This window comes from Anarhichas minor, unplaced genomic scaffold (assembly GCF_050575085.1).
Source record: "Anarhichas minor isolate MPS153535 unplaced genomic scaffold, ASM5057508v1 ptg000028l, whole genome shotgun sequence".
NCBI classification, from domain to species: Eukaryota; Metazoa; Chordata; class Actinopteri; order Perciformes; family Anarhichadidae; genus Anarhichas; species Anarhichas minor.
In genome coordinates this window covers 4,776,982-4,787,055 of record NW_027466474.1, presented here as the reverse complement: position 1 = coordinate 4,787,055, position 10,074 = coordinate 4,776,982, and the positions used below count along the sequence as shown (strand labels likewise).

At 38.9% G+C, this 10,074-nt stretch overlaps 1 protein-coding gene across 1 annotated transcript; it reads right to left on the bottom strand.

The window, feature by feature from the left end:
• Position 1: 1 nt before the first annotated feature.
• On the bottom strand, positions 2–9,784 carry sash3 (SAM and SH3 domain containing 3). Its single transcript, XM_076103349.1, has 8 exons — positions 9,579–9,784; positions 7,589–7,684; positions 6,064–6,198; positions 5,483–5,618; positions 4,173–4,330; positions 2,993–3,205; positions 2,748–2,892; positions 2–1,885 (listed from the first exon to the last, which is right to left on the bottom strand). Exons 1-8 carry the CDS (start codon positions 9,633–9,635, stop codon positions 1,644–1,646), a joined length of 1,182 nt encoding a protein of 393 aa, XP_075959464.1. The 5' UTR covers positions 9,636–9,784; the 3' UTR covers positions 2–1,643.
• Between the last annotated feature and the right edge of the window lie 290 nt (positions 9,785–10,074).

Below are 10,074 nucleotides of genomic sequence, written 5' to 3'. Positions count from 1 at the left end.
GTTTTATTTTTTTAGAAAATGTTTAACACACGGCTTCAAATAGAGAAAACATGACCAAATACAGAAACGTGTTGACAGTAGAACACACATCGACGGAAACCACGGGACATTACAATGTGATACACACAGTTGAAATTAATGCCATGAAATGTCATTAAAAAATGCCTAAAAAGTAATACTAGGCCTATAGTTTGTCATACAAGTCATGCATTTTTATAACATACTACAGTACTATACTATTACTTTTTATGACTTACTATACTATGATTTATTTATTAATTTGACTGTAGTATCAGTTTTTAAGACTTTTTTTTATAACTATATACAACTATTTTTTATGACTTATTCATGCTATATTATACTGTCAAAGAAAGGTGGAAAAAAAGCCATGGGGTAGTATTTAAAAAAAAAATAATAATCTGAATATAGTATGTCTAAAATATTCTTTAACAAATCACAGTATAATCATAAAAAAGTACGTAGAGTAATTTGTAAAGTATGTCCGTAAAGTTATATTTCAGTATGCTTTCTTTAAAGTCATAGAATAGTATGTCGAAAAAAGTCCTAATAAGTCGTAGTATATAGTATATCAAAAAAGTCATAATATAGTCGAAAAAGGTCATTAATAAAATCATAGTAGGCTATAGCATGTTGTAAAATGTAATATTATAGTATGTCATAAAAAGATAAAACTCAGAGTATAAAATACTATTTTCGACATCCTACATGGTGATTTTTTTAAACATACTATACTGAGACTTATTATGAAAAAAGTCATAATGTAGCACAGTAATATAGTTTAGCAACTTGAGGTTCAACGTCTTGCTCAAGGACGACATGATGAGAGGAGGAGCCTTAAAAGAAGACCAGCTCTACCTCCTGAGCTACAACCGCTCCACCAGAGAGTCGTGTGGCACAGTTGATGAGCTGTGGAAACAAGCTAGTGAGTGAGATTGAGTTCAGATTAGTAAATCAAAGTATTTACTATTTACTATCCAGGAATTATAGAGATTTAATACAAAACTTGATTTGATTAGTTGCTATTTTCTGTTAACTTTCTTAAGATATACATTTAAAACTGGAACGACAGTAATTCACAGGTTACATTATCAACATCTCAGCGAATTTAGTTTTATTTCAATTCTATTTACAGCAACTGTTAACCTCATCATGTGACATAAATCAGTGAAAAGTACAACATTTCACAAGTAAAAGCAAACTACTGAAAGTTACAATTCATTTCAAGTTACATGAAAAATACTTTACATTCATAATTGTGTATAAGAGTGAACGACACGAAAACTTTTATAACCGGGTCATAAATGAAGAGAATGCTTTGCTGGTGCCATCATAAACAAACACCGAATATGATTTCCTCAGGAGGAAACAACAACAACAAACAACATGCTCATTTAAGCAGCGCTCTGAGCCGTGGAAGACAAAGAGAAACTCTGCCGCTCGCTCAACAGCGCAAGCGCGCTGTGGAAAACAAAGACCATCATCTTCATACAGTATTTGAACATTACATTGTGTTCCAATCACTAGTCCATTCTCTTTTAATGAAGAGGCATTTTAATAACCTCCGTCCACAGAGTCCCTGAGAACCAGGAAGAAAAGAAAAGAAAGTATTTTCCCATTACTTCTCAAGAGCCTTCGTCCACCGTCAGCTCCTGCAGCTGCTCCAGCAGAGCGTCCAGCTGCTCACTTTGCTTCTCCTCCTGCTGCTCATGTTTCTCCGCCTCCTCCTGGTTTGTCTGCTCCTCCGTCTTAGGCTCCTCACGTCGGCTCTCCAGGTTCTCAGAGCTCTCGAAACAGCCTGAATCCCTCGGCTCCTTGTCATCCTCCCCAGATCTGTCCTCCTCTTCTGGCTCTGACTCGTCTTCAGCTACACGGGGCAAATAAACCACATTTAAATACTGACAAACAATCCATCCTGGACTCCGAGAGGCCGTTTTTCAGCTTCAGAGACAAACTCTACAGTCAGATAGTGTGAGCCTTTTTTTTTGTAATTATTCTCCAGTAATGTCCAGTATAGGGGACACTAGGAATGGTGTTTTCTGTTGTTCATGAATCAAAGACAATTTCCATCTTTATGGGAATTTCAAAGTAAAATTCTGCTGAATAGAATTAAAATCCATTCCACTTAAAAAAAAGTTCCACTTTTAAAAGACATTTAAAATTCAGCATTGCAGTGATAGAGAGTGAAGTACTTCTATTATTGAATATTTCCAAATAAATAGTCAATCTCTGGAGAATACGCGGCATTATTTTTAATCAGCTCCAACTCTTAAAATAATCAGTAAGAGAGAAAATACTTCATCAAAACAGGAGATGGATGCTAAATTGGAAAATGTCATTATAGTTGAGAGCCAGGAATAATTGGATGGGTAACAGATGGGTAAACTAACAGATAATAGAAGTAGATAGATAATAAATATTTAATCCTAAAAATAAAGTGTTTTTGATGTAGCGGACATTTAAAAATACCTGTTTTTTAATGAGAAACTGAGTGTAATGCTGTGCAACTGAGCCAGAAAATGATCCAATTATGCAGCTGAGGAAGAAGAAATATGATGGAAGCATAAAGTATTCCCCAAAGACATTTTAACGCTGCCTAAACCTGAAGTCTGAGAGGCACAAAGTAACTCTGTAATTAGCAATACTGTGACATTTCTCTCAGATTTGAATGAAATTCTGGATTAGAGTTTTATTTTATTTCATTGCAGGTGTACAGCGGGTGCACCTACAGTCTCTCAGCAGTTCAGAGGTATTCAGGATCTTGGAGCGCTTGTCTGGGTCTGTGATGTTCAGATCGTTGAGGTGAGACTCCTTCAGTCCTGTAAAGTCCTCCAGGCTCTGAAAACCATGCATGGACAGCAGAGAACTCAGCTCCTGAAACAAAAGATCATAAACACAAACATTTAGATAACGATATCCACCATTATGATGTACAGTAGTCCTTCTGCAGTGTAACAAACACTGTGAATCTTACAGTGAGACCGATGCTGTCCAGGACCTCCTCCAGGGTTTTGGGTTTGGATTTGGATCGGCGGTTCTTGCTATTGCAGCGTCTCCTCCTGGCTGGAGGGGTGTCATCGGGCATCAGGTTGACGTAGATGAACTTAAAGGAGCCCATTTTGTTGTTGAGCTTCCCCGTCCAGGTCCCTACAGGAGGCTTATCAATGATGTAGATGATGTCTCCTTTCTAGAAGAGAGATGACAAATGAACGCCAGGCTCAGTCATGCCGGTGTTATCGAAGAGGAGATAAAGAGGAAAAGGCGAACAAAAGAAAGACCTTGAGAGAAAGAACCGTTTGGTTGTTTATTAAATCACTACAAATATACCTATTTATTAGTGCTGGGCAAGTTAACGCGTTATTATCGCGTTAACGCATTCATTAATTGACGCCGACAATTATTTTATCGCGCGTTAACGCATTTTTTTATTTTGAAAGTCCATGGAGGAAGTCTTCAGCAGACAACGTTGATGCAGCGTGTGGGAGAAGTATAGATAAACAAAACCAAGACAAGCTAACAAATGCTACAGAGAAGTGGATACAAACTGCAGCCGGTTAGAATACATGGCGTTACAACGTGTACCAGCTGTTGCTCTCCCTGGAGACTACTGGACATCGCTGTGGTCAACTCAGCAGACACTTACATGTTAGTGCACCTATATGCTGAAATTCACGGTAAACGCATTCAAACGGCACAGGTCGGGAGCGAGCGAAGGACTTTGAAAGTTAGCGGAAAGATTAACGTGAGACAACATCCGGTTTCTTCAGACGAACATCCGGTTTTCAGAATAAGATGCCAACAAAGTATAAATTATATTCACATTAAGTATAAAACATGCTACCTGCATCTCGTGAGTTAAAGGGAAAATATACATATGATTTAAGAGTGATATAATATAAGAAATATGATCGCTACTGTGTAAAGGGAATACTGCTTCTCTCTCTGAACTCTTGTATAATTTACAATGCAGTGACACAATCACTACTGAAATTATCTTATTTTGTCGTGTAGTTCAAACTCTGCTTTGAGGAATATGAATCAAAACGACCCGTCTTGTTTCACTCGGTTAACAAGCTCCCTGGAGGACGACTTGTCGAGATGACAGAACAGGCCGAGGGCCGAATCAGCGAGGACGACTTCTCCACGAGACTCACATTGAGCTTGAGTGACTCCACGTCGTAGGGGCTGGGAGTGAAGTCAGTGTGGACCAGAGCGCGACCACAGAAAGGTCCGTTGTAAGAGACGCCGTTCTCCTCCAGCCTCATGCTGTCCCGCTGGCAGTATCCACTGTCCAGGCTCTGTCTGTCGCTACCTGAGGTCAACAGACAAGAAGCCGGGTCAGATTCATCCACTCTATGTCCACAGGTTACCAACACACTGTGAATATCTGCATGTGAATGAATGGAGGAGAGTGTCAGTGTTTGAGAAATTACAGAAATGTTTTGATGGTACCTTCTTACTGTTGTTGAAAAAAATGAATTCATATTTATGGGTTTAAGTCACCCCTATTATCAGTATTCAACTTATATTTGGGGAATATTTATGCTCTAGGATTTGGAACTATAGTTCCCATAATGCTTTGGGGGATGTAACCAAGAAGTATAATTTTGCCATGGAGTCAGTTAGCTGCAAGCTACAACTTGAACTCATTTTTTTTGGCCTATATTTGTTTACATGTTGGCCCTGTTTCATAAGTATGCCAAATTAGCGTTCTTGTTTGTAAGGTACCCAATAGGAGCGACCCCAAATATTCAACGACACGATGTAAGGGGCCTTATTCGACTGCGAATCTCACAGTTGAATTGTCGCTGTGACTGGAAAATGTGGTAATGAAACGAAAGGATCATTCAACATTCATAAATAACAACATGGCTATTTCAAAATCAAAGAATAGGCCTGCATGTATTAATCAGAGCACTCGCATAAGAACGTAGCACTATCAGAGCACTAGATTTATTTAGGATTCATTAAGGAATCTCTAACATCTAACATCAGGGAGTCGACATCAACCCTGTCGACTCCCTTCTGTCTGTGGATTGCTACAAGTTGCTACTGTTTTTACTATTTGTATAGATACATAAAACAAAAACTGAGGGGGATCAATGAGCAAGAAAATATATAAAATATACATGATTTGATCAGTCCACTATAGGCAAGACTTGATCAGATTTTACTATGTAAATTATTAGTGGGAGACACTCCTAGTACCTAATGATATACAGGAAACTACCACTGAATTACTTTGATGCTGAAGAAAACTTTACAAAGTGATGATTCTTAGCCAAGTTCTGGATTTGGAGAATAATATTTTTTACCTATATGGTTTCTAAGCAGATTTATGGACATTTATTTACTTATGGACGTCAGAGACAACGATATCCTGTTGAAGTGTTAGTAACACTAAAAATAAAATATATACAAACGTGTATCATGTATATATATACTGTACATGATGGACACTTACTGCCTGAGAGCTGGCGGCTGATGAGGCTGGGCGCTGTGTCCTCTGACCCCGTGGAGCACACAGACGTCCTCTGTCCTGCAGTTAGATCTGGAACCCAATCACAAGAGACCGGAGACAGCTCCTCGCCACTCTCAGCCTGGAGACGTCACAGGACAGCAGTGCAGGTCAGAAGTCTATTCGCCTTCAGTTCACTCAATTAATAATGTTGATTTAAAACTGAAGGTCGCATAATGACAGCATAACGCTTTACATTTGTTTTTACACTCAATTGTACTTGTTTGACTAATAATATTCTACTTAATATTACTTTCCATGATTGAAAATCTAACTGAGACTTCCTGCTTTTCTTTTCATAAACACAGTACATACATTTGTCCACTAGATGGACACAACTCAAATATTTTACAACAACAACAACAGCTCTATGTAAAGATGTCAAGGTGTGTTTTTGCATCAGCAATCCTCTTTAGTTCATTTACAACTATTATAGATACTGTTTTATAGTTTTAGAATATACTGTTACGTGTTATTACCGTGATCATGTCACAGTAACTTAAATGTAACTGTAAACAGGATTTTACCCCCTCTTCAGCCAGAGCCTTCTGCACCATCTTGGATGTTTTTCGGGTCATGGTACGAGAGATGACGTTGCGCCATTTCTTTCCCAGTTTGCTGCCACTTTTCACAGCTTCCTCTGGCGTTACACCCTCCGCCAACTGAGATGAGAGTAAAAAAAATCATTATATCGACAAGTGTTGGGAGATGAGAGGATATGTGGTAAAACCGTATTCAATTTAAGTAAAATGATTTTAAAACATGCGAAAACTATGGCTTTGACATGACTTAAGTCTCACGGTGGTTCCCAGTGGCATCACTGTCAAGTATTCACTTCTCACAAACTAGACAACATACAGATTTTGCGGTAATGGGGTTTGCATATTCACACACATTGCTGATGCCCACAAAGTGCACACACACACACACACACACACACACACACACACACACACACACACACACACACACACCTGTACTCTATTGTGGGTAGGCACTTAGCTCAGTTTAACTCCTCTGCAGACAACACTGTTGGCCCAGTAATTAAAGCTAATGATGTTTTCAGTATTTTTATGGAGGCACTCAGTTACAGCGCAAAAGGAAAAGTCCCCTGCAATTTGCAAAGGAAAATAAAGCAGAAGCGCTGTTCGATTTAGAGAAAATAGAGCGTTTATTCAGAGGGATTGTTCGTGATGTAGTAGACTATTTAAATATTGAACATCAATCTGTTGCTTCTACAAACTGGCAGCTAGGGATTTATTTTATGAAGGTGAATGTAAATAATAAACTATAACAGAGTGTATTATAGCTGGTTTTTGTGTGATTCTGACACAGTACTCAGCATTCAAATGCTCAAGTCTTTCTCTTACAAAACTAAAATGTGTTTTTGATTGAGCACAAAAGTGCAGAGTTAACTGTTAACTCAAAGAGACAGAGAGGGATGAAACGATTGAACATATTAATACAAATTCTTAAAATTAAATTAAAAAAAAGCCTAAATTCTCTGGGGGAGGACCTCCTGGTTAAATGCTTGCTGCTTCTGCAACTCTCTGTCTGATACGGAGGCTCTCTGCTTGAGAGACTAGCGGACATCCTGTCTACATGCTGCTGTCATCTGGGCTCTGTGCAATGCTTCTCGTTCTTACTTCCTCTCTTCTTCTACGCTTATTTGTCCTCCAACTTCTACTCGGGGTACGCAGAGTGTTACTGGGAAGTTACTGAAGTTCTGTGAACTTTTATAAAACATTTTCACACACGTGCGGCGGAGTGTTGAATCAGGAAGCACAAACTGTGCACTTCTGTAACGGCCGTTACTGATAACAATTTGTGCTTGCCCTCTGTGAACTTCTTTGCTCTCTTCTGGATGCAACGTCATTTATGTTCTGTGTGACGAATGAGGAAGAATGTGATAGAACATCTTCCATTTAGGAACTAAAAACACAAAAGACTTTGGGAGGTATCTACTTCTACTTTTCAAAACATATATGTATTGTATGTTTGAAGATGTGTTTGTTTGTTTTTATGAACATGTTTGAGAGGAGTCCAACTTACATTCTCCTCCAAGGTGAACTCCTTGTCTGTTGCAACAGGAGAAGTAGGTTTGTGCTTCATAAAATCCTTGAAGCTGCTGGACCTCTGCAGAGTGAGCTGGAAACACAAAGAATTGCATTCATGTCAAAATCATAATGACAAAAGCCAACAAAGGGGCAGTACTAAACTTTCACCACAAAGCAAACGGTGTAAACAAAAATGCATTAACATGTGGTTTTTACTGTAATGCAACACTGATAACACTCATCTCACGGTTGAGCACATATGTTGTTATCTCGTTATCTCTTCAAATGTGTGAAAGACGGATTTCTCAGAAGGAACAACTGTCTTTCCACCCAGTTATCAACGATGAACTCATGAATCTGGGTCATGTTGCAGACAGTAATGTGTTCTGTAAAATGTTTCAAATGCAGTTGAGCAGTATAGCAGCAAACACAAAGAAAATGACGTGTGTGGCGATTCATGTCAGTCCCTGTATAAAAATAGTGTGACATTATTTTAAACTTATCAAAGACACATAACAGGAACAGAAACATCTGAAAGTATTCTGTGTAAAACAACAACTAGAATTCATCTTTGAACTCAATGCCAGTGGAAAAAATCTTACTGTAAAATCCCCTATTCTGAATCTGCACGATTCATTTTCAGTATCGATTTGTCTGCCAATTATTTTCTGGATAAATCGATAAATCGTTTGGTTAATAAAATGTCAGAAAATAGTGAATACTGCTTCTTTCACTTTTCTGACACCCAAGATGATGTCTCAAAATGTCTCCAACCAATTCAATATACAAATCTACAAAACTTAATCATCATAATTGAGGTGGAACTGGGAGATTTTGGACCTTTATGCTTGAAATAAGTGACTTGAACGACGAAGAAACATTATGAAAATAGCTGCTGATCAATTATCTGTCGTCTAGTCAATGAACTGATCCTTTCTGCTTAAGCCATACTAAGCCATAAAATTAAGACCAAAAAGCCAAGTTTTTACTCTTTCGCATAATATTCACAGCCTAGAGTTTCCTCCAGCGGAAACTTTTCATCAAATTTTCCATATAACCACGTCACTCTGTATGATTTTATCGCAGCTCATCCTTCTCGAATCTTTGTCGAAGCCACAGGAAACGGGCAAAGCTTGAGCGACTGCTGGCAGACAATTGGTGCAGACATCCAGTCAGTGCTGAAGGCTGATGGTCTCTGTCTGAGTCTAACCTGAAGAATTTAACCACCAGTGCAGCCGAGGGAACAAATGACCTTTATCATTCTGAGGCTATTACAAATGTTGCTGGTAAATGTCTGTTTTCCCTGCAACAGTTGTGCTCCCTAAAAAGCCACAAAGCTTTAAGATAAATCAATCTTTTATTGCCGCAGAGTAGTGACTCGTGATGTGGAACAATGATCCTCTCCAGCCTCGATTATCACCGTTGATAATTATGTATTAGGAGACGATTGCCGAGGACACAGACAACGAGATGTGTAATGAAAAGGCGTGAATAGGACGACAGGAGGTGAGATGTTAATGGTAAATAAGGGCACTGGTGTCGAGCGTAGGAGGCTCGCTCTCATGTTGGCTGCTGTGGACAAAGAAGCCACAAAGCTATGACTCAAACTACATCTGCAGCGATGATTCACCCGGCCAGAAAAGAGGAACTTTGCTTTTGTACAACAATATGTTGAGGCCAGAGAGTATTTAGACACGTAAAAGTTGTTTTAACTTTAAGATCGTACTGAACTTTTAGTTGTGTGGGTGGGTTCGTTCAGCTTCACCACAAACATTTGCACTAACTTGAGCAGACATCCTGTGTTGACACGATGTGCACACAAAGACAGCTGTACTAGATGTTGAAATGCAAACATCAACACATTTAACACTATGTGGTGAAGACCTCTTCACAATTCACTGTCTATAATATTTACATTTATAGAGGCACAATTTGAGCAAATTCACTTTAAACCTTCCAAAACAAACTAATAGCCAAAAACTCACCTTCTTCTTCTGCACTTGCTCTTTCTCCGAGGCATTGGAAGGCCTTCGCCTCAACATTTTCTTCTTTAGTGGTCCTTCAGAGATCTCTTTGGATAAAAAGCCGTGAGAGTGATACACCGGTCTTAAATCAGTGAGGGTTTCTGTGACCGTGCTGTCGCTGCCAACGTTGTCAGATAAAAAAAAAAAAGGTAGAGTTGCACTCTGCTGCAGCCGCACACAGTGCAGAAGCTGAGAGGAAGTTACGTGGCCACAGAGAAACTGGAGAGGCAAACCCTGTTTTTGGTCCTCTGGTAGGCCAGGGGGTTTGTTACATGTATTTCTCAGTCCTGCGTGCCACAAACTCTCTGTGGCAAGCAGAACTGACACACAAAACAGTTCATGAAAATGTCATCACAATTCAGTTTTGACCTTCACTACAAGCTGATAAAGGTTCAAAAGAAATTGTGTATATTGCTTAATACAGGTCATTTTTTTATGTTATGATCAATCGACCACT